At 36.7% G+C, this 26600-nt stretch overlaps 1 protein-coding gene across 1 annotated transcript in view; it reads right to left on the reverse strand.

Moving 5' to 3' along the window:
• LOC131031435 (external alternative NAD(P)H-ubiquinone oxidoreductase B1, mitochondrial) overlaps positions 1 to 22984 on the reverse strand; it is a 215996-nt gene extending 193012 nt beyond the window's left edge. Inside the window, exon 1 of the mRNA XM_059207574.1 lies at positions 22711 to 22984. Within this exon, the coding sequence (XP_059063557.1) occupies positions 22711 to 22856 (146 nt within the window). The 5' untranslated portion in view covers positions 22857 to 22984. The remainder of the gene's footprint in view (positions 1 to 22710) is intronic.
• Positions 22985 to 26600: the final 3616 nt, after the last annotated feature.

Here is a 26600-nt window from a genome sequence, read left to right on the forward strand (position 1 = left end):
CGACCAAACCTTGAGACATAAAATAATACTTTATTACATCAAGTCGTCCCCTTAAGTCATAATCAAAAATACATAAATCATACGCCTAGGCCAGGGGGGGCATTAAAAAATATTAAAAATACTTTTCCCATGTGTTGAACCACTGCCATAGTGAGCTGAAGGCCAAAAGTATTGAAAATTGCACTGCCAGAAACAACCTTTGAACTGGACCACTGAACCCTACCAAAAATAGCATTTACTATAAATAGCATATTGATAAAAATAGTAAGTGTTTCCAAAGTGATTTTAACCACATTCTGAGCAGCCGCCGCAACTTACTAAGAAATAGTAAGTCTCGAAAAGTCTTCAGATCCAGTTGCATGTCACACCATCGCGAAACTCTCTAAAAACCGAGAAAAAACCCAAAAAAATGAGTTGTCCTCGCCCCTACAAACTAAAAATAGTAAGTATACCAAACTCCACTGATTACTACACCAGAGATTAGAAAATCGCCAGACTCGCCAAACTCGGCTAGTTCGAGCCCGAGACATGCTCGCTGAGTCTCTGGAGCTCGGACTCGGCCTTGCCCGAGTTTGGCAGGCAAACTCGCCAGACTCGCCGAGTTTGGTGAGTTTGGCATAAACTCGCCAAACTCGGCGAGTCCCGAGCATCAAACTCGATCGGCGGTAGGGTCAAAAAAAAAAATTTACATTTTAAAAAGCTTTTTCAACTTCTTCTTTTTTTGTTATTTATCTCTAACCCCTAAAAGTGAACTTCATTTCATTCACTTGCAAAAATAGGAGTAAAGTGAGTTGGGAAGAAAAACCAACAAGGAGGAAGCTCAAGTTTTCTTCAATTTTTCACATTGTGGCTGCATTGTGTTTGGATTTGGTGCATCAAGAATTGGATAGGAAGAGTTTGCAACTCATTTCAAACTTGTTGTAAGAGGTAAGATTGTTTTTTTTGAAATTTTTTTGTTTCTTGTATGCAAAAATTCCATTTTCTATTCATTTATTTTGAAAGTTTTACATTTTCTTCCAAAATCTTTTATATATTTGTATGTAGTATGTACCATGTAGGGTTTGTAATTTTATTTTTTTTAAAACTAGGGTTTGACAAACCCTACAATTTTTATTTTTTTTAAATTACAAACCCTAACTTAGTTTTTTTGAATGTATGTATTAATTTCATTTTGTATTGTAATGTTTTATTGCAGCAAACTTCACTTTCTTATTTGCCTCAACTTCAAGTTTCACAAAACTATCCTACAATGTCTACTTCAACGTCTAGACCCCCCATTAGAAAGGACCCTGCTTGGAAATATCACGAGGATTTTCCAGGGCAAAGAAAGGGGCAAACAAAATGTACATTTTGCAAAACAATATTCCATGGAGGTATATATAGACTGAAATACCATATTGTTGGTGTGTGTGGACATGATGCCGAACCATGCCTAAAAGCACTCCTTGAGGCCGTATGTGATTGTTATGTAATGGTTGAGGAAATTGAAAGGAAAAAGAAGCAAAAGGAGGATCGAGCGGCCATTGGGAGAGAGGCAACTTTAGGAAGAGGGACATAGTTAGGTTGTGTTGGAGGCCCTTCTTCCTTACCTCCATATCGTCCCACTCAGTTTGCTACTGCTAGTGTTGGTGTTTCTAATTCTGCTTCTGTAAGTGTCACTGCCACTGCCACTTCTCATGTTCCTAGCACTGGTAGTTGTAGTGGGAGTGTTAGCATTGGACCTAGTATTCGTAAATCTAGGTTGGATCCCTTCTTTGTGCCTCGCACTACTCCTGGGTCCCAATAGTCGCTTGAGAGCATGGGTTGGAACACGGAGGTCCATGATGCCACTAAAATGGCAGTTGGCAGGTTTTGGGTCTACGGCAATGTTCCATTCTTTACAGCTAGGTGAATGTTTTATGTTTGATTGTTTTAATTTTTATACTTTGATTCTTCGTTTTATTTTTTCTCGTACATACTTAACTTATCTCATTTAATTTATTTGTGACAGGTCTCCTTAGTGGCAAGAAATGGTCGATGCCCTTACCATATGTGGGGCAGGGTTCAAAGCCCCTTCTGAGTCTGATTTGAGGGGACCCATCTTGACTCAATTGGTGAATGATGTGAAGAAGAAATTAGGTGAACAACGCTAGATATGGAGCACTAAAGGTTGCACCATCATGACTAATTGTTGGACGGATAGGAGAAATAGAACTCTCCTTAATTTTCTTGTTTCTTCTGCAAGTGATTGATTAATTTTAGTTTCATTTAGTCATTAATTTTTTATTTTTTATTTAATGATTTATTGAATGATCAATGATCTTGCTTTATTTTTTTATTTCAAGGGGCACCATTTTCATCAAGTCCATTGATGCCTCTGCCCATTGCAAGAATGCCACCTACCTATGTGAGCAGATAGAGGAGGTGATTGATGAGGTGGGTGAGGAGAACGCGGTACTAGTGGTGACCGACAATGCAGCAAATTATGTTGTTGTGGGTAAACTTTTGATTACAAACTAATTTTGTTTGCAAATTAATTACTATTTTGTAACTTCATTAATTACAATGCAACAAATTATGTTGCTGCAGGTAGACTATTGATGGAGAGGCACCCATCTATAGTTTGGACTCCATGTGTCGCCCATTGCATTGACCTCATGTTGGAGGATATTGAAAAAATCCCATGGGTCAAGAGATGTGTAGAAAGGGCGAGAAATGTGTGCAAATTTGTATATAATCATTCATGGGTGTTGGCTCTTATGAGACAATACACAAAGCAGAAGGAGTTAGCTCGTCCAGGAATCACAAGATTTGCCACAAACTTCATCACATTGCAGTCCATGCTTCGCTGTAAGTCGGCCTTGAGACGTATGATTGTTGGTGAGGAGTGGTCTTCCTCATCCTATCCTACCACCTCTACAAGGAAAGATATGGCAGACTACATTTTTTATGAGTGAGACTTTTGGATCCCTTGTGATGAGATAGTGAAGGTAATTTTTTTATAAATTCTACAATTTAACTTTTTGTTTAATAACTTATTCATCATATTCTCTTATTTGCTCATTTTTCTAAATTACGCAATATTTTCAATTTTGCAATTTGTTAAAGCCTTTGGTGGTTTTGTTGCGAGTTGCGGATGGAGAAAAGCCCACAATGGGCTACATATACGAGGGCATGGACAGGGCAAAGGAGGGCATCAAATCTGTCTATGAAGGAGATGAGAGCAAGTATGGTCCCATTTGGGCGATCATTGAGAGGAGATGGCATCATCAGCTTCATAGGCCCATCCATGCAGCAACCTATTATCTGAATCTGGCATTCCATTTTATCCCTACTTAAGGCTAATGTGGAGGTCTTTAATGGGCTATACTCAATCATGGAGAAGATGGCACCTGTTGGTACTACTCAAACAGAGCTTATTCGAGAGCTACAGTTGTTCTCAAATGCACAAGAGGAGACCTTCTCTCATCCTATCACCAAAGAAAGTAGGACAACTATGATGCTAAGTAAAAATAAATTGTAAGGCTTAATTTTAGTTTTATTGTATATTGTTAAATGAGTTTATGAGTGAGACTAATTTTATTTATTTTTCTCATTTCAAACTCAGATAATTGGTGGAGCTTTTTTGGCCCAATGACACCAAATATTCAGAAGTTGGCCATTCGCATCTTGAGCCAACCATGCAACACATCTGGTTGTGAGCACAATTGGAGTATGTTTGAGCACATACACTCCAAGAGGCGCAATAGATTATCCATGAAGAAGATGAATGATCTCGTCTTTGTTCACTACAACCTCCGCCTAAGAATGAGAAAGAATGCATTAGCTGACATCTCTCCTATCATTCTAGATGAGGTTGATCCTAATGCAGAGTGGGCCACTGAGATAGATCCTGCAGTTGTCTTTAGTGATGATGACAATCATTGGATTGACCAGGTAGATATAGAGGCTGAGGCTCTAGCCATGGCAGAGTAGGAGCGGAGAGCAAGAGCAGAGGCAAATACTGATAGTGACACAAATGTTCTTGATGTTGGTGAGCATGGCATGGTGTCACGGGGAGCGGCTATGGCTATCGAATCATCCAGGACCTACCTTAGACGCCTTTGCAGGGGGTCAGGGCCAGAGGATGCACGCTCCTCTAAGCCATAGGCTTGTAGTTGTATTTAGCTTTGGTATTTGTATGGAACATTTGATGATGATCATATGATGACATGGATTTTTTATTCCATCAATTTCATAATATTGTATACATTTGACAATATTTATATATCTATGTTTGTTATTTCCTTCAACTACAATTTGCGTTTATGCTTATGTGATTGATGTATACTTGTGTATGTAATCAAATGAGCCGAGTTTGATGATGTTATTGTGTCTTAAAGGTGTATGCAATAGAGGGTGCATGAATCAAGTTTTAAATCTTTAAAAATCTCTAAATATCTTGAGTTTTTCACTTTCCCGAGTCTAGCCGAGTCTGACTCCAAGTCCTAAGTCCGAGTCCGAGTCAGCCTTGCCGAGTCCGAGTCCCATTTCTTTGTGCTACACGTACCATCATTGCGAAGCTTTCTGAAAACCCGGAAGAAATCCAAAATCAAAACTATAAAACTCCAAACAAGCCACCAAAACTGCCAAAGCATCCTCCTAGAAAATAGGAAACCCTAATTTTGCCTCTGGCTGACCAGTGGGTCTCAGAATTGGCCAACAGTCCCCAAAACAAACTAGAGCGGAAAAAGGGAAATTACACAAACCTTTAAAAATGAAATTCCCTTTCAACTACAAAATTCCAAGTTCTTTTTCTTCTCTCCCATCAACTTGTTGTTGACTTGCAGAAGAATGAGTTCCTTCAAAGAATAGATTCAAAAAAGACCCATTTCCCTACAAGAAGGAGATGATATGTTGATCATTGATGGAAATGTCGTCATTGATGACAAAGATGTAAGAAGACAAATCAGTGATAGAGATTTATGAACACATTAAGAAGATTGATGAACATATTGTGGGGATTGAGTCATGGAGATTAATGAACATATTGTCATCAAATCATGAACACAGAGGTATATCATGGGAAACTGATTACAAATTACATACTATGTAATATATATATATAAACATCTATACTTGTAGTCTACGGATGCATACACATATACAGAACAAACAAACCTACAGTACATATACAGGCTAGAGCAAAAACAGATGATTCCTGCAGTGCCTATAATATTTCATTATCTCAGTATATACAGGGTCAGATATGTGTTTTTATGATTCGTATTTATATAGATTAAAAGGGGAGCAGAACATATTCATGGCTTTGGTAGACCATACTTCAGGGATAAATATCTGCAGACACGTATAAAACATATTTCACTTCAAAATGTCTTGCACATTAAACATATTGTTTATCAATACGTAAATGTTCGTATTGCTGCCTATTTTTAGAATATGAATGCAACCTCAGCAGCTTACGTGGAGTCCTTGACTATGGTCAAAATCGTGGAAAACAAACATTTATTAAAATCACTTCCACCGTTCACACCTAAGTCACAAGGTTTGAGTTCGAGTTCGGCAGCTATGGAGTTCGGATGAAGTTCGGCAAGGGCAAAAAATTCGGAAAAAAAATTCGGCATCAAATTCGCCTTATATAAAAAAAAATTTTAAATTAGTAATATATCCAACAAATTATCAATATACTTAAGATTGCAGAATAGATTCAAAATCATTATAGAGAGATGCAACATTCTTAATATAAACCATAGGAAACATGTGATATCATGATTGTCAAGTTTTTTTTAATCAAAAAGATACAATCAAACGTCGAGACTTTAGAACTTCAAAAAAGATACAAGCCTACATGTCATCAAGACTGCGAAGATGTTTTTAGTCAAAAAGGTATAATCAAAATTCAAGACTATAGAGCTTCAAAAAAGCTCCAGGTCGTCAAGAGCACATGGTTGAGTTGCTGCTGTAGCATCATCATCATCATCATCATCATCAGTATCACTGCCCAATTCATCATCCAAAAAGTCATCCTCAGGCTCATCTACAACTCTAGTTACCATGCCTTCTGAAATTCGTTGTTGTGAAGAAGATGTGGAGTCATTTGCTGATCTATTCATGAACAATTTTAAATTGCTCCGAATGTAGACAAGATCTCCCAACTTTCCGGACAGCAACTTGTTCCTCTTTTTGGAATGGATGTGGTCAAAGCAACTCCAGTTCCTCTCACAAGCTGATGAACTGGCTCCCTGACTCAATATTCGAATGGCAAAGCATTGTAGTTCAGGATTTTGTGCTCCATAGCTCATCCACCATCTATAGCCAGGTACCTCATCTCGTGTCATATCATCTCGGGCTGCTTCTATTCCAAACAACCCTTCTGCTCTCTTGTATTTCCAACTTTGGTCTCTAATTAGACCTGCAATTGTTCTATCTTGTTCAAACCTGCTAATGGCTTCATAAAACCCTGGCATGATTTCAGGATCAGCTTGTCTATCAATATGAAATAACTTAGGCTCCAAATAGCATGCTACTGGATGCAAAGGTGTGTGCATCATCTTCCATCTATCCCAAATCTCCATGTACTCTGTTTCTACATTATTTAGTGCTCGCTGAATAGATTCCTTACAACGGTCCATGCTTTCATAAAGCATGCCAAGGCAAGGAGTGTCACCATCCACCATACGAAGAACATCAACAATTGGTCCACATATATTCAAAACTTTTGCTCCACTCTCCCAAAAGTTGCTGCTCAAAATGATTTGCTCTATGTTCTTCCCCTTAGCACTTTTAGAAAGTGCTGAACTTTCCCACTCATTGGAACAAACAACCAATCTCAAAGCTGCTTTCTCTTCAATCACTCTTTTCAAAGTGATATAAAATGAAGCAAACCTTGTGTCACAAGGCCTCAACAACTCCCTAGATGCATGTTGCCTGTATAGACTCAATGTGAGACGGTGGTTTCTAATGAAATTTGCCACTGCTCTTCCTCTATGGATTGCTTCATGTATCCATGGGAATTTCACCAAGTCATGAAGTAGCAAATCTAGACAATGGGCTGCACATGGGCTCCAATATATCTTTTGGTACTTCTCTACAATCAGCTTCTCAGCACCCACACAATTCGTTGCACTATCAATAACCACCTGAACCACATTTTCCACCCCTACTTCAAGAATGGCTTCATCTAGTATCTGAAAAACATATTCTGAAGTTTTCTTCTGGTTCATGGTGTCAATCACTTTCAAGAAGACAACACCTTCAAGGCAAGCTACTAAAACATTAATCAATGGCCTTTGACATATATCTGACCATCCATCACTCAATATGGTGCAACCTGTTACTTTCCAAGAAGCTTTGACGTCAGCTAACTTTTGTGTCACTCTATCTTTTGACCTCTCTAAAAGAGTTGTTCTAAAAGCCTCTAAAGTTGGAGGTGTGTACCCTTTGCCAAACTCTACAACTTTCTGAATTGCATTGCAGAAATGAGGATTTCTTGCCACGTTGAATAGAATGGCAGTTGTATAAAACAAATCAGCCAATGCATCATCCACTTGTTGTTTCTCTACCGGTTTCCAAAAGCTTTTCAATGTTCCACTTTCTCCTGATACACCTGTGGCCATGGGTAAACTAGAAGAGGCATTGGGTAAACTGGAAGAGGAAGAGATAGATGTGAACCTGGACACCTCCTCCTTTACCCCCACTGATTCCAAGTAAGTGGTCTCTTGCCCTTGTTAAACTTCCTTTGAAAGGTTTCTTACATTCCTTACAAAAGAGCTCATTACCATCACGTGTCACATATTTCCATACTAGAGAATCTGATTTTTTAGGAGGCATTTTGTTACAATCTGTAATGTTTCAAAAGAAAAACAATATTTAGTATTTAAATTATTTACATTCTATTTAAAAAACATCAAAACTAAATATATGAAATTTTTACTTTTGACTCTAAAAAGGAAAAGTAATATTAAATTATATTTCAATAAGCATAAAACAAAAATATATCAATTTTTATTATAATATCTAAATATATCTTCTAAAACATGTTTTATCTTTTTATGTAAAACATAAAACATAAAATATAAAACATATAAAATATCAAAACATCTATTTAAAATATAAATTAGCAAACATAAAATTTATCTAAAATACAAATTATTATAAAATATAAAATTTATCTTAATATCTAATAAAACATAAAAATATAAAAACATTTATAAAAGATTGGAGAATATCTTAACATCTAATAAATATAAAATATAAAAACATTTAAATATAAATATAAAATATCTTAATATATATATAAAATATCTTAATATCTTAATATAAATATAAAATATAAAAACATTTAAATCTAAATATAGAATATCTTAATATAATAATATCTAATAAATTATTATAAAATATTAAAAAAAAAGGTGGGAAGAAATAATGGCCTACCTAAACACACAGGCCCGAATGGAAATCACGTAGGGTGCGAACACATGGGCGCCAACAGTAGGCGCGAACACATAGGCGCCAACAGCAGGCGCGAACACGGCACGCACAAGCACGAACACGCAAGGTTAGGCACGATCAGGCACGAACACGGCATGCACAAGCACAAACACGTGACGCACAGGCACGAACACGCAAGGTTAGGCACGGTCAGGCACGATCACAGCACGCACAAGCACAAACACGCGACGCACAGGCACGACACGAGCGGAAAAACAAACAGAAAACCCTACTCCGTGCGGCACGAACTAATTATTTTTTACACGAAATGGGCATCATATTTTTTTTTTTTAAATGACATAAACCCTAAAAAGCGCCCACAAAAAAATGCTTTGAAAACCGGGACGAACTTTAGGCGTATTTTTACGATTTTTTTGCAGTGTTTATGGGTTCACCGAATTCCGAACTCCAAGCCAGAAGTTCGGCGAACTCTGTGACTTAGGTTCACAAATATACATATATTTTTTCGAAGCCAATAAAGGATTATTGCAATTCGTGGTCAAAGTAATTTTGAAGGAAATACGAAGTCAAGAAAACAGTGGATCATGAAGAATAAAAATACCAATCCATTACAAACCAATGTTTGATTAGTTTATCATTAAAATAAAGGGCACAATAAAATAATATTTATGATATAAGTCAAAACGACTTACATATGAGTTGTGACTCCTCATCTAAAAGTCACGCAAATACTATATATATATATGTGTGTGTGTGTGTGTTGTCTGAACAAAATGTAATGGGGTGGAATACTATATGATGGTGAATTAATTCTTCAGCAATAAAAATAAAGAAGAATACGTTGGCAGTGATTTTGAAAATAATACTGAGGTGCTGTGAATTCTTGTAGAAGTAATGCTGAGAAATTATTAAAAAGATAAGTACTGTGTATAAATGTTGTGGATTACTTTGTATCAAAAGTAAATCAGACAGCATATATGTGTGTTCCTTTTGGTATTCGTAAATTTCATCAAGTGTAAGAGAGTAAGAATCAATGGTAAGGAGATTATGATTGCTGTACCTTCAGACAGTGAAACAAAAATAAATATGTTGTTGAATGTGTGTAGAATGAGGTTCTGAGGTTGTTTTCAGAACTGAATATATATGTGATGTAAATGAAATATTGTGAAAATTTATAAGACATTCATGTGGAATATATGTGTCAGTATACAGTGATTATTAAATCAAATCAGGGACAGCAGTGTGATTGTTGTAAAGACTGGTTTATGAAAGTAAGTTTAGATTGAATAAATGTTTCAGACCAAAAAATTCTGGTAGAAGTAATTTGAGTGTAAGTGTGGTTAGGGTAAAGGGTGAAGCTTTATCCTTGTGAGTTGTAGCACACTAAATTGGTGAAGGGATTGGAGTCTCTTGTAGGTTGAAGCCTATGAATTGGAGTTAGGGCGTTGGAGCTTCCTGTAGGTTGAAGCCTACTAAACAGTGTGGGGAGTTGGAACTTCCGTGGGTGATTACTCACAAAGCATGTAGGAGGTTGTGTACCTCTAAAGACCTTTTTAAAAGGAGATAAATTGATAAGATACCCATTCAACACCCCCCCCCCTCTCAGTATCTTTGTGTATTCTTCAGATCATCATCAAAGACTTGCCAATGTTGGTCATTATCAAGAACACTTGTTATGTAGATCATTTGTACTGGAATCACTTGGTATATATCTCTTTCTCCAACTCAAGATGTGGAATCAAAAGTGAAGACGAAACAGCAAAACAATTAGCTTTGGAGTTTTGCTCCCTTGGGACTGCTCGTATTGAGAAAGCGTCAAAATGCTCTATATCATCCCAAACCTTGTTTTGATCATTCTCGAATCTCTCATTGTTGGTTTGAAACTGATTTCTTACTTGGTTCACCACTGATTCAACATCGCCAATAACTTTGAGTTTCTTAATCTCTTTTTCTTTTGCGGATTGCAAACCAAGGAGGGCTTCGTATTTCGCAGTATTGTTGGTGGTTTCAAAAGCTAACTTGTAAGCTTTAGGAAAATTTTCTCCACTAGGAGATATGAGAACAACTCCAGCTTCAAAACTAGAAGATAAAGAGCATCCATAAAACTGCATTGCCCAAAGCCCTGAAGATATATCAGCAGCATCTCAGGCACATTACTTTCATCTGATGTAAGCATATAAGTACCAAAACCAGTCTCTACATACAAGATTTCAACTCTTGGATCATCGAACTTCAAAATAGTATATTTAGCCTTAGGTTCAAGATTGAGTTGAACCTTTTTGGCACCCATAGGTATCAATGCATGCAACCAATCTAATTGGATTTTACCACCAAGATCTTTACAAAAGATCCTACTTAACTGCATGCCATAACTAGCTGGAATATCAACTACTAGAATATTAAGCTTCATTTTCTTTTGGGGATATGCAACTACGGCAACCTTTTCATCTTAAATTTGTTCAACGAGAGGGACTTGCTTTGACTCTGTTGGCTGAAAATTTTGTACACTTGGGGAAATATACAAAATTGTGGCTTCAACCACAGTGTGTGAGTAAAACTCTCCTAATTAAGGGAAGGCTCCCCCTATCTATCTAATACTAAAACTAAAATAGGATGGAACAGCAATCTTTCTTCTTTTTTCAAGAAAGCCAATATCATTTTCTCTTCATAGAAAAGTGATAGCAATTTAACATAAAACAGCAGTAAAAACATTTTGAAATGAAATGAGAGAAAGGAAATGAAGTTTCCTGAAAGTTCAAAGACTTCCGTCACTTTCTTCGGGACGGGAACGCAATATCAAACTCAAAGTTTTGACTAAGTGAAGTCCTATCTACCCTTTTCTATTCTAATGATATCAAGAACAAATTATGGCAGCATAAAGTCTGAAATAACTTATTTCTTTCTACACAAGACAGCAAGAACTAGTGTGAACTCAAAGTTTCACAGCTATTTCTTATTATAAAATCTACTTCTAATCTCTCTTAAGAACGAGTGTAAGCACAAAGTCTTACATCTTTTCTCAATAGAACTTCTATTTTAACTAAATTGATCTCCAATACTTGTAGCCAAAGTTTCGTGACTCGCCATGACCCGCCAAAACTCAGCGAGTCACGCTGCGAGTGACCCTCAGCGAGTCCTGGGTGGCTCGGACCCAGACTCGGCGAGTTTTGGCCGAGTCATGGCGAGTCACGTGACTCAGTGACTTGGTTCGGACCCGGCGAGTCCTAATGCCAAGACTCGGCCAACATAAACTACCGAAAAAGTAAATTAAAACATGTTAAAAAATGGTTTTACTTGCTTTTTTTTTCATTTATATTTGATTCTAAGTTGTAAAAGGCATCTCATTTCATTCTATTGAAAAAATAAGAGGAGAAAAGTGAGTTGTGAGGAAAAAGAAGATAGCATAGTAGGGCAACCAGCAAGGAGGAAGAGTAAAATTTCTTCAACAAATCACATTGGGGCAGTGTAATCCTTGCATTTGGAAACCTGTTAGGGAAAAACTACGAAGAGGGTTAACTCTCAATATAATATAACTAGTTATAGAATATTACAAGTGCCCACTGCAAGGCTCACTGCCAAAAATGAAGGCTCACTACCAAAGGGCTCACTGCCAAAGGGCTTACTGCACAAAAGAGAACAAACAAACTGCTAAAGTTGCATCTTACATATGCATGAAATACGGTTCCAATTAAGCTCAGTAGACAAACTTCACACACTTCATTCATTCTTCAGCTATCTCTCATCAAAAGAATACATCACATATATATACATATATATACATATACATATAAATATGCATATACATACATAGATATATATATATATACATATATATATAATATATATATCGATTCATAGCTCAAGTCGGCCATACATGCCTTACAAAGAAAAATACCTTACACGCTATTACAATATAATTCATACGTTTCATTTACGTATGTTGGCCAAGGATATAGCAAAAGTTAACACCAACTAGAATACACACGTCCACAATGCTTAACCATGTCCCAAAACCGCAAGATCAAAAACAATCAACTAAGGAAATGCAGATGTCAAAACAAATTGTTCTATTCCGGAGGAACAAAGCAACTGACAAATTAACTACCGAACCATGTATCTCACCTTTTGGAGATCCAAAACACATACAAACTAGAATATAGGTACTCTAATATACATGAAGGTACTAACCAAACCACAAACCCATATCTGCAACAGTGGAGCAATGTGAAGCAAAACATGATGGATAGGATCACCAAATTACTGGAGCAACAACAAAACAATTCAACAGAAATATGTTGACATCAATGACATCCTGTTGTGACGTTTTCACACATTGCCCCATTGCAAATGGGGACCCCCTACTTTTTAGGCCCTCCCAGTCTTTTGTCTTGCGTTTTTGGGGTCTTTTCGCAGCAGTCTCGTCAGTCTCTCTGCTTTGCAGGCGTTCGAGGGTCATTTGGGTTTAATCTGCTTTTCGTTTGAGTGAGTTTGGTAAAGTCTAGGGCCTGTTTTGTCCTTTTTTAAGGTTTCTACCTTTTGTCCTAGATTTTAGGGGTTTCTGTTAGGGTTTTGGAAAAACTGAACATACAACTGGAATTAGGACCCTTCAAAGAACCTCCAAGTAAAATTTGAGCCAAAACGGAGCAACTTTCTATTTTTAGAAAGTTCCTATTTTTTAGGGATTTTACTGAGTCCCGGATTGGTCTAATTTTGCCAAAAATCAAACTTACTATTTTTAGTAAGTTCTATTTTTAGTAGGTTTCTATTTTTAGTAAGTGTTTTTCTGACCTATTTTGCCCAAACCTTGACATTTTGAAACACTTACTATTTGGGAAAATCTATTTTTGGCAAGATCTTCACAGGAAAACACTGAAAGCTGAATATCTCCGAAGACGCTAAAGACTGAACGTTCCTGAAGACCATTTCTAAATCCGGAAAAGTCAGAAGGCAGACAATTGGATCAAAAATGGTTAAGTTTGGAACTCCTATTCCAGAAGAGGAAAGCATGCAAAATCATCCAAGTCCAGAAATTCACATCAATCCACCAATGTCATCCTGATTTGAAAATGGCCTGAAATTTGACTAGGTCTGGAAATTTGGAAGATCTTCCAAAATCCAGAATTTGCATTATGATTCCTATGGACCTGAAACCACTCTCAAACATCCTGACAATATATATGAAATATAACTTAAAGCTCAGTTACCGGTTCTTGCCAAAAATGGCTGGGTCCTGGTCCTGGTCCTGGTCCGTGCCCGGTCTTGGTCCGAGCCTGGGTTCGACCTGGGTCCCACCCGGGTCCTGCCCAGGCGGCTGGGTTCCCTATGGGACCCAGGTCGAACCCAGGAGGACCCGGGTGAACCCAAGCCTGTGGGTTCCCAAAAACGGGGCCCACGCGTTAGAAAACAAATAAAAACAATTAAAAAACAAATTTTTTAATCTTAATATTTGTATGTTTGAACTGTGAACATATATAATTTTGATGTTTGAAGTTTGAACATATATATATATAAAAAAAAAATTAAAAAATATCTATATATGTATGGACGAACCCGTACCCGTACCCCCAAAAAAAATTTTTTTGCCGAATCCGCGAATCCGTACCCGAATCCGAACCGGAACCGGTAACTTAGACTTAAAGTATAAGTGGCTTCCTTATACTTAAATGTTATATTTCATATATATATCCTGACGAAGAGCCTGAAATGATGGAAAAATCCATGAACGTGGTGAAAATGCGCCCAAGACTGGGCTGGGGCGCTGAATTGAAGATGCCATTCACAAGTGCAATAATCCACCTCTCCATGGCAGAGCCAAAATGCGCCCAGGTCTGGGCTGCGGCGCTGAATTCATGAAGTCATTCACAAGTGCAAAAATCCACCTCTCCATGGAAAGAGCCAAAATGCGCCCAGGTCTGGGCTGGGGCGCTGAATTAATGAAGCCATTCACAGAAAGAAAATTCATGAATCCTTGGCATGGTGAAAATTTCACCCAAGCTAAAAAATTGAAATTTTGCCCAAGGCATGGAATCCAAGGAGTCAAGGAAGAATAAAACGCATAATTCCTCTCGAGCAAATTTTCGAATATGCTATTTTTAGACACCAAATCTCGACCAAGTGTGGAAAAATTTATAGATTCGAAATTGGGGTGAAATTCTTCATCCAATGAACCTGGCTCCTAAATTTTAGGAGGATCCCTCAAAATAGGGATGTTGAAAAGGAGACATAGACAATTCACAAAGTAATGGAAATTCCTTCCTTCAGTACATAATTCCAAGAAAGGTGAAAAATTGACTAAGTGTTGGAAATTCCTTCCTTCATGACAGAGTTCCTGAAAAAGGTGAAAATTTGGCTAAGTGTTGGAAATTCCTTCCTTCATGACAGAGTTCCTGAAAAAGGTGAAAATTTGGCTAAGTGTTGGAAATTCCTTCCTTCATGACAGAGTTCCTGAAAAAGGTGAAAATTTGGCTAAGTGTTGCAAATTCCTTCCTTCATGACGGAATTTTGGGAAATGTGAAAATTTGGCTAAGTGTTGGAAATTCCTTCCTTCAGGACAAAATTCCAAGCAAGGAAGAAATACACCCAAGGATGAATTGAACATAAAATTTCTAAGGCAAGGAAGGAATCAGGGATGAACTGAACAAGAAATTTCCCCTCCAGGGAAAAAATTGAAAAATCCATTCTCGGGCATCAAATCACATCCAAATTTCAAAAGTTTTACAGATTTGGATTTGTAGGAGAATTTTCTCTCTCCTAGAACGCAGAACCCTAATTTGAAAATTTTCCTAAAAAATAGGAAATGTGCAAAATTGATGAAAAACCTTCTCTGAGCAAGGAAAGATGAAGAGACTTCAAGAAAATTCTTACTGAATCGAATTTTCCCTCTCCAACAATTCCAGATGTGCAGGAGCGGATATACGACGGCAAGGTCCATTCGCATGGCGAGGATCTATTGAACGCATGGCAATATGGTGGCGCATTCATTGCCGGAATATTTGACCAAATGGCAACCTGGTCATTGCATGTTGAATTTATGGCAGATTCCTTTTGCATGCAGCCGCCGCATGTGGAATGATGGAGCACTTATGACATAATGGGGTGATTTTTGCATGGATGAATATTCAATGCATGTTGGGCGAATTTGAAGGAGGTGGTGCATTTAATGCACAATGGATGCTATTTTGGGTACTTTTGAATTAATTGTATATGGGCATGATGGGTTATTAATTGGAGATTCCCACCTTGTTGCATCTTGAGTGGAGAATCTTTTAGGGAAAACCCTAATTAGGGTTTTGCATGTAGTCAGGGCTTGAAGCCTATATAAGGGGTGACCCCCCTTATTTGTAAGGGAGGGAGCTTTGTATGAAATTGTTGCGATAAGCTTTGAGATAATAACAGTGAAACATTGTTCTTTGATGGTGTCCACTTAAGTTATTTTTTTAAAGCTTGCATGGTTTCACCTTCCTCACTTAGATTAGAATTAGTTTCGTGCTTTGATTCCAATGGAGAACGTAATGGTGTCTGATGAATTTCCATGGTTCATACTTTTTGTATCTTGCTGATTGTAAGTTGCAGTGTAAAGTTAGCCTGAGCCACTAAACTTGTGCTAAGTTCGGTTGTGGATAGTCGTTTGGATTGCGTCGTTTTGGGTATTCAAAAGCACTTTCCCGATTTGAAAATCCTTCAATATCCTCAGAAGATTGCACCGTTCTTGCGGAGTTGTAGTTGAACTTGGCGAAGGAGAGCTTGGTTTATTTAAAATTTGTCCACCAGAGCACTATTCATTGTTATCACTGCCCTTAGGAGTAGATTTAGATCCTTCTAACCCTTTCCCTTTCCTTTCCAGTTCATTCCAGTTCAGTCCGTTCGAAGCAGTAGCATCGCAGAATTGTCATATCCGATGATGGAGTTCCAGCCACAGCAAAGAAGTGAAAGAACGATGCACATGTAAGGCCCCTTGGATTACCAGCAATCACATCAGCCAACTGAGTCACGTCCACGCATTGAAGGAACCTTGGAGTCGATTGTTTGAACTTCTTGCAATCTTAGCATGCAATCGTACTTTGATCAAGAGAGAGTGAAGTAACCGTTAGGCAACTTTATTCTATGTTCGACTCTGTCATAAAAAACACGTCAACACAACCGATAGTCAACACAACATTCTCCTTCATCAATGACAAAACTCCAACACATAACGCCTTTTTCTAGAGTATACTTACTATTTTTAGTAAGTCAAGTGTCAACACCGACAAAGCCAATTGTTAGCATTTCTATATTTAGACATGTCTATGGGAGCAGTGGATATCATTGTCTCAATATTTGATATAGTTTGGTAGTTTAAATTTAAATAATAATAAACTAATATTTTATAAATTAATTTATCATTATTTAATATAGTTTAAATAAAAGACTATTTGGGCAATAAGATTAAAGTAAAGAGCCCATTCATTAACCTTGCCAGGTCAATCCAGTTGAGCATCGGAGATCTAGTGTGAAATGGATTGCTCCTCAACAGGGTTGGTGAGATAGAAAGAAAGAAAGAAAGAAAAGAAATGAATTTTAACGTCCATGAGGCCAAGAATAGCCTATGGTATAAAGCAAATTTCAATGGAGCTTCTAAAGGTAACCTAGGAATATCAGGGGTAGGGTTTGTAAGAAGAAATTGGTTGGGTAATATCTTGGTGATGGGAGCAAAAAAAATTGCTGGTAGGAACGAACAAGGTGGCATTGGCACAAGTGGCTATGTTGGCGATACAATGGGGCGTTTCAAAATTTGCATTTAAAAGGATATTCTTTAATAATAATTAATGCAATTATGAAAGGTGAGGCTCAAGCATGGCATCTCAACAAATACATTTTTACCATTTTAAATGATTTAAAAACATTTAATAATTACTGCATCACCCATGTACGGAGGGAAGGGAATGAGGTGGCGGGTGTCCTTTCAAAGTGGGCATTATCATTTGATGATAAGGATGAAGTACATGTGGAAGATTACTGAGATCACACGAATGATGATGTGGATGGGGGAGAGTACAATGTCGCGAGTATTGACAATTATGTTTCAGCAAGGCCGAATGTGTAGGAAAAGGTGTATTTTTTCATTATTTAAAGGTGGCAAGGTATGATTTGGGTTTGTTATGAGGTTGTTGGTAGCAAGGTGTCTGTGCAAATGGAGGCCACCTTCACACTCTACACTTCCAAGCAACAACTGGCATTTGCGGGGGTTATTTTGGCGAAGAGAATGAAGTGTGTTTTCAAGCATGGGGACGAGGCCTTCTTGCCAATAATGGAGACCCTGTTAGGAGATTGTTTTTTTAGGACAATGCACAAATACAGAACCAATGTGGACATTGTCACAATTGTTTTGTCTTGGGGGCTCGAATTGGGGGAGAATGAGGGCGCCATTGTGAGGGTATTAAGGGGATGTGTGGAGGACAACTGGTTGTACGGTTTGAATAAGCTTCTAAAAATGGCGATGTCGAGTGCAAGGTTTGATGTGGGTGAGGGTCTTGATATAGATGGGGTGCATGAGCTCCGAGAGTTGGTTCCTTTCATACAATGGCCTTTTGGAGTGGACCAAGATGAAAGGCGTGCAGCGGCCGCAATTGGATGGGACTCCTTGAAAATGTACCTGAGGGAGAAGGAGATTGAGTCTCGGGGAGCCGGAGAGTGTGGGCTTCCAGCACAGGTTGGGAAGGCAAAGGGTAAAAGGAAGGGTGCGGATGTGGGGAAGGCTCGACAGTGAAGGAAGAAGAAGTTGTGGGGTGGAGAAGAGGTGTCCACAACCGAGACGTGTGGAGTGGGTGATGGTGCGAGCTACCTTGTGAGAGATAAGCTTTAGCCCTTTTTCTGTTGTTTTTGTGTTTTTGTCAACTTTTTTGGTAATGTAGTCTATTTGGCCCAATTGTTTTGGTGCAACCAATGAATTTTATATATGGGCGTTTGTAAATGTCATACAAGCCCTATGAAAGAAAGTGACGTAAATTTGTCATCAGGGTAGAATTACGGGGTGTTTGCAGATTTAGGCGAGGTTTGTTACGGCGATGTTGGGAGTAGGTTTTGTCTCTTTTTCATTGTAGGGTTGGCGATCTTTTTTGTTAAAGCCAGCTATTAAAAATGGTTTCATTCTCTATGCAGGTGTAGTGGCGATGGTGAAGTCTGTTGTAGGGGTATGCGGTATTGTTTGGTTTGGATGGGTGGTTTTTTGTTGAACTCTTTTGAAAACTTCTATTATAGCATGTAAAACTCTTTTTATATATATCAATAAAAGTAATCATTATTACTGTCCCGAAAAAAAAAAAAAAAAAGATTAAAGTGCAAATATTTGATATGGGGGCCTTTTTTGGAGACATGAGAACACTTTATGAAGATATTGATTTTATATTAATGTTTTTAAAGGCAAATTAGAAGAGGCCAACCCCTCCTTGGAGGCTATAGAAGAGGGACTGGAAGCTCATTTGTATTATGTTGAGTTTGATATTCTGATATTGCTACTTGTTCTTGGGGGAAATTATTCTTCTCAAGGTTTGTGAGGACAAAATCTCTTGCAAGTGACACTCTCCACGTTGTTGAAAGACAACCTGGAGGATTCTTGGTGTTTTCAATCAGGAAACACGGTTGAGATGATTGGTGATACAAATATTCAATCTTACTAAAGTTTACACTGCATATTTGTTTTTGGTGGACTAATTGAGAGAGTTTTTGAGGAGTTTGTTGTGGTTTATGCTTCCATTGGCTGGTCGTACCATCTCCATTGCTGGTCATACTCCTTGCAGCAGGTTGTACAGTTCTTTTTGGGACTTGAGCCTTCTTGGAGAGGCATTTGAGGGTTTTGTTGTGTATATTTGCATATGTGGTGCAATCTTGGGTTGTCATACTCAGAGCTACATCCTCCTTGATCATCAGGGAAGGCTCTTGGGAGTGGTGTTCGTTTCCAAGGAAGCCAAATGCATATTTCGTAAACAACTCAAGACATTTCATTGCTGTATTTTCTGAGTATGTTTGAAATAGATATGTAATGCTATTTAATGATCTGGGTTGCTCTTACATTTGAGAAAAATTGTACTTTCGGATCAGAAATAAAATCTGGAATTTTCTGCCTTATGTATTTCTGAGTTTTGTCAATTTTCTGAGTTATTAGTTTGCTGCAAATATATATATTATTCTGCACCATCTATTATTCAAAAACCTTTTCAAACACAAAACAAAACACAAAAAATTAATAGCAAACAGTGCAGCATACTACAAGGGAGTCATAATTACCTGCACTTGTTACTTGGTTGCTATTCTCATTCAACAATGTGCAGAAATGAACAGCTTTGTTTTCATTCTATTTTTTGTTGAGTGCAAGTCTTCTATTTAACATGAAAATGCTTTTTCATATTTAGTGGGGTTCTAAAGATTAGTTCTTGTGCTTATTTCTAGAACAAGTTGTTTTTTGACTTCTATTTTTTTTTACTTTCTGCTTTAGTATTTTAGGACAAAGGTTCTTTTTCTAAACTTGGTAGTCCACTAAGGTGGGAGTTTATAAAGCCTAGAAGCTTCTATAACTCTAGAAAACAGACCTTAGGCATGTAATTGAGTTTGAAAATGTAAAGGATAGTGAGAGCAATTTTGAGTACAGTGTGATTTGTTTTGGTTTAATAGAAGATAGATTTTTAGCATTTGTTGTTGATGTTTTCAGCAATGCATGTTGGCAGGTTATTATCATACTACTACTCAGTTTTGTTTTTTTGATTGAAATATTAATTTACAGCTAAGGTCTTAAGATTTAATAGACATGTCTTGGAAACCTTGATGAGCGCTTCTTCACCTCGACTGTTCACTACCTTTCCTCATATCCAAATCTGTCATATTGACCTTGTCTGACACACTGCAAATTCTCCCTGCATAGGCTTTGCAAAGGTGTTACATGTATTGACGATAATGATATTTACAATTACAAGGAACAAAAACTTGGATTAAGTTAAGAAAAAGAAATGACTGAACTACTACCTTTCCTCATATCCAAATCTGTCATATTGACCTTGTCTGACACACTGCAAATTCTCCTTGCATAGGCTTTGCAAAGGTGTTACATGTATTGACGATAATGATATTTACAATTACAAGGAACAAAAACTTGGATTAAGTTAAGAAAAAGAAATGACTGAACTACTACCTTTCCTCATATCCAAATCTGTCATATTGACCTTGTCTGACACACTGCAAATTCTCCTTGCATAGGCTTTGCAAAGGTGTTACATGTATTGACGATAATGATATTTACAATTACAAGGAACAAAAACTTGGATTGAGTTAAGAAAAAGAAATGACTGAACTACTACCTTTCCTCATATCCAAATCTGTCATATTGACCTTGTCTGACACACTGCAAATTCTCCTTGCATAGGCTTTGCAAAGGTGTTACATGTATTGACGATAATGATATTTACAATTACGAGGAACAAAAACTTGGATTGAATTAAGAAAAACAAATGACTGAACTGTGGCTTACAACTTGACAAATATATATATATATATATATGGGTACAGCACCTTTAAGACTTCAACTAGCAAAGGTCAAGAAAAACTCAGATGACAAATCCCCAATCAAAGGGAGGAAAGAGTCAATATCCATTGCAGATAAATTATGCCTTGCAAGTTCTAGGACCTTCCTGTTCTTAGACTCGGTTTACTTTAAGGATTTACCTTAATCCCATCCTTCTACCTAGGCTTGTTCCAAATTGTCATACTACCATATGCTGCCCAAAAAAAAGCAAATTAGTTGTTAGCTATGTCCTTTCCAAACGACACACAACAAGTGCAGAAAAAAGAAAAAAATTATACAGAGGTTCAAATATTCCAATTGATCAATTGGCTTTTGTAAGATCGGGCTAAATGAAGTATTGCAAAGGTACGTACAATGAGAAAAAAATTCACAATGCACTAGGGGAAATGCATAGAGAACATGAGAGTGACTGCATGGATACTGCAAGCAAAATCTTGCTAGCCAATGTTCTTCAAAGATGTGCATTGACGAGCATAGAGTAGAGATGCTATTGCTAGCTAATAGCCAAGGAATTCGTTCACGAGGGACTTCATGCCCCTAGGCTCATCACAGAGTTGTTTGAGTGTCAGCGACTAAAATTTATAGGCCCTTTAAGAAGCTCGGAAGATTACACTTATGTAAGTACATTGTGGTGACAAAGGAGCATTTGACAAAGCAGCTGAAGTCATGGCCTTGCCAACTAACTCACGAGAAGCGATGAAAGGATCATTTATGAAAAAGAATTGATACGATTTGGGATTCCACCAGCATGCTCTTTGGTTGGGCGACCTAGGTCAAAGAGCAAGACGTTTTTATTTGTACTTTAACTCCCACTTCCTCAAATAAATATGATTTGATTTCTCTTCTTTCTTTCTTAGATTTATTTCATCACAGAAGGGTTGCTTCATTTGGGGAAATGGCTATTCAACCTGTACAATGCACCAATGCATAAATTATTCTCATACACTACATCATAATTTAGTCATTTATACATCATAATAGCTGAATAGCTGCTTCACTCAAGACATTTATACATCATCAGAGCTGAATAGCTGCTTCCCATTTTGAGTGCTCAGGTTGAATGTTCTTCCTTAAAGTCAGCCATATATTAACAAATCTTGTACTTTTATTTCATCTCTATCCCTCCCCTAGTTTACATTCATATCCTTTTTAGTGGTGAATGCCAAAGAAATTAAACAAGTCTACTTATCGAAGGACCCTCTACATTCTATTCGAATTCGATCTGTTCTACCTTACTTTGTCCAATTTGAAATTATTCGAATTAGAAAATCTTAATGAATTTTATCATTACAGCACAAAGATGCAATCAAACATTTCAATCTGTAGGCAATTACAGCACAAAGTGTGACATGAATTGACCTGATGGTAAAGGCATGTGTACTATACACTGGAGATCACATTTTCAAATGTTGGGGTGGGAGCGGTTCTACATCTCAAAATCCTAAAAATTAATGGAAAAACAATCCCCGTATGTCATGCTTGCATAAGTAAGATCTCAACCACCAAATTGGTATCTCCCATGGTGACCTACAAACAACCTTTACTATGTAATCATAACAATATTTTTGAAAATGTGGTTGGAACAAAAGCTCTGGATAAGATTATTGGATGGGTAGTCTTCATCAGATTTGCCAACGCCCACTGAAATAAGGCAATGTGTTTGAATAGAATGCAAAATAATAATAATATACAGTTGAAAAAGGAGGAATGTGCAAATGAAGAGTACGCACCCTGCCGCCAGCAACAGAAGAGCGCGGCGATTCCAGAACCAGCTCGATTTAGATGGTTGAGATGAAAACAATCTGGATCTGCAAAAGCTATGGCTCCATTCAATGCTTCTGAAAAATACAGACATGCCTCCTGGAGATATCGGCATTGTTCATCCACCTAAATTGTGCACTAATTTTGTTCGTCCTATTTAAACGAATCCCTTGGAAGTTTCTAACGTTGAGGTCAACACAAAACTTCCGCTCCCGCATGTGCGATGCTATCCTTATAGTGAACACAGTGAACATGCTTATTCACTGAAGGAGGGAAGGAATGTGAACCACACGTTCCACTCAGGCCTGGAATTTGACAGGCTATATGACCGTTTTTGCACTTTTAGATCGTATATTACAACTAATAAAATTAGTGGACCGTAAGTATTGACATGCTATTTTTTCCACAAACTGTATATATGACACTTAAAATTATTAATAAGCCGTAAAATATTATAATAGATAATATATATTGATATATATTATTTTACAATGTTTATTATAAATATATGAATTTATTTAGAATATTTTAAAATGGTATGATTAAGATATAATTATTTCTAATTTTATATTATTTTTCTATGAATTTTTAGTATGTTTTTCTTATATAAATTTAGAAACTTTGTCAATTTAGTTTTTAATATTTTTTAAAGATTGTCTTAAATATCAATATAGAAACTTCTAACAATTGAAATGATAAGATATAATCATTTCTAATTTTTTAAAATATTGTAATAAAAAAATCTAAAATGGTTTTTATTTTTATAATAAACAAGATTTTTGGGTTGAATTTAGAAACTTACAAGTAAATTTAAAAAATTTTAAGTGCATTACTAATTTATCATTGTTTTTCAAAGTTTTACTTTTTTTTATGGAATTATTTCTTTTCACCTCAATTGAATTTTATTGGAACTTCAATTCTATGAAGCTTAAAGAATTTATATTAAACTATTCACAAATTAAAAAAAATTGACACTTTAACATTTTTTTAAAAACGTAAAATAAAAGACATTAAAATTACTAAACCGTCATAAAAAAATTATATGACAGGCAGGGGTGGCCGTCAAATTCCAAGCCTGGTTCCACTGACGAGACGAAACTTCACTTTTTAGAAAAATCAAACTTTGATTTTGGCCACGTTATAAACATTTGCGGGGAAGTGCGTTTGCAAATCTCGGTCTTCCCGTCTTACAGGTAGTGTTCCCTACATTCCTGGAGGTTACGGTTGTTTTTACTTTTTTATTTAAAGACCATGTCAGATATATTTTATTAATAATAAAACCTGTCTAGTTTTCTAATGCATGGAATTTTAATTTCGGCCGGCTTTCAATTAAAATGAAATAATTGGGTGAGAAATATTTTATTTATTAATAATAAAACTGTCTAGTTTTCTAATGCTTGGAATTTTAATTTTGGCTAGCTTTCAATTAAAATGAAATAAGTGGGTAGCATTGTATTTAGTAATGAAATAAGTGGGTGAAAAGTATATGCCTTGTACTTTATTTCTTTAGCATTTCTTTTGGTAGTATGTAAGTAACATTACTTTGTATAAAAATATATAATTAGCAATTGCACTTTGGTGTGCAATGGGTACGCCAAATAGGTATGGAAGGTCAATTAGGAAAAAAATGGTTTGTTATTTGCATGCATTTTTGTAGTACATGAGGTCAATTATTTGCATACATTTTTGTATTACATGAGGACAATTGAAGCAATTTAGAAAATAATGTTGTTTGTACAACAAAGGTATCAATGGGGAAGTGATAGTTAAATCAAGAAGATAATCATGTTCCATTATGAATCTAGGCTCATGTTATGTTTGCAATAGGTAGAGAGGGAGAGAGATATAAAGAGGAAGAGATAGAGGGGAGGATTGTGTAAGAGTGTGTGTGTGTGTGTGTGTGTGAGAGAGAGAGAGAGGGAGAGGTAAGGAGAGAGATTTAACAGATATCTAGATAGAGGGGAATATGGAGAAGGATACGTAGAGAAGGAGAGGGACATATAAAGAGGGACACGAGAGAGATAGATAGAAATAGAAGAGATAAATATATAGAGAGCCTAGAGATATATAGTAATAGAGATAAGGTAATGAGATAGAGATAGAGGGTGAGATGGAAGAGGAAATAGTGAGAGATAGAGCTAGAAAGGTAAAGATATATCAATATAGAGGTCTAGGGAGAGGGAGACATGTCTAGAGATACAAGGGGAGATACCTCTAGGGTGAGGGAGAGGGCGAGAGGGAAACATGTCTAGAGATACAAGGGGAGAGTGAGAGGGAGAGTGAGAGGGAGAGAGGAAAACATGTTTAGAGATACAAGGGGAGATGATAGAGAGGTAAAGATATAGAGAGAGATAAATATCTAGAGAGAGAGAGAGAGTTGTGTTTTATGAATTTATTGTCATATTCCCTGAATTGGGGAAAATTCAGTTAGCAACAAGTTTATAAATTTTGGTATTCCTTTCAAAAATATTAAGATAAATATTGTTGACTAAATCAAGCTTTACACCTATTGAGATTGATTAGATAAACTATATTAGCTTATATTGTATAGATTAATTAGATAGACTATATTAGCTTATATTGTATGTTTCATGTAATAAACAAACACAAATTTGAGCTCTAAATTTGTGGCATCTGAAATTGATTGAAAATTGTCGTTTTCTCCTATGCAAACAGGAACATTTTGTTCTCTAGAGATATTTACAAAACTTTAGTTTTTATATGGCAAGTTATGCATTGAGGGAATAGGAACTCAAACTTCCAAAACTTCATATGAGATATATGAGCTATGTTGTAGGTTTATCTAACTATTTCAATTGATCGTCTTCTTATGTAATTGCCATTTATTATTGATACAAATGCTTATTCTAGTTTTTAAGGATCTATGCCTGATTTATATTTGGTTGGTGGTGATAAAGTGTAAATGAAAATAAAAATTGGAACTACATCAATTTAGTTGATTAAATCTTGGAAACATTTAGCCATATGACAGTTGATAGTCACACATTGTGTTCATATTCTATGTTTGTCTGAGTAGAGGCTTATCAAATTTGGTGTACCCAAGGAAGTTGTGGCACAACAACAAGTTGGATTGGTAGCATATTCCAAAGCTCCCATTTTTGCACAGGAAGGGAGAACACTAGCAAAGGTTGTTAAAATCTGGCTTTACAACTGCCAAATGCATTTGCTTGAAAGTTTTTAACCAAATCCTTTTTTGTGCATATCCTGCAACATTGCAAACCATGAGATCATATTTTTTTAAAGAATATTGTCATGTTTTTGTCTATGCTTTGATGGATGTCCATACCCTATTTTTAAACTACCATTTTGACACGGGCAAGGAGGATGCTGGCAAAGGTTATGAAATTTGGATTTACACCTATCAATTGCATTTTCTTGAAAGTTTCAAAAGCCTTTTCAACGAATCCATTATGTGCATATCGTGCAATCATGGCATTCCATGAGATCACATTTCTTTGAGGCATTTTGTCAAATAGCTCGCGTGCCTTGTCGATGCTTCCACATTTTACATACATCTACTGAAGCATTTCTAACTATATCATCTGACAAAAGCTCCCCCTTCATTATACTTTGGTTATTAATTTTGGCCAGCCTTAAACATCACACACTAAGCATTGACGCTTAGTGTGGTCCCCTCAAAATTCAACACCGTTTCCCCAAACTTGCAACCCTGTTTCCACATTTCATTTGTGTGCAGAATATTGTCAAACATCCGTGCAGAAAATTAAGTGTTGAAAAGCTTTCCTTACTCTTTTTTACCTTTCTACATTTTAATCACCCCGGAATAATGTATGCGAAAGAAACATGTCCGTTAAATTCAGCTAAGTTTGAATTTAGT

Source organism: Cryptomeria japonica, chromosome 6 (genome assembly GCF_030272615.1).
Source record: "Cryptomeria japonica chromosome 6, Sugi_1.0, whole genome shotgun sequence".
NCBI classification, from domain to species: domain Eukaryota; kingdom Viridiplantae; phylum Streptophyta; class Pinopsida; order Cupressales; family Cupressaceae; genus Cryptomeria; species Cryptomeria japonica.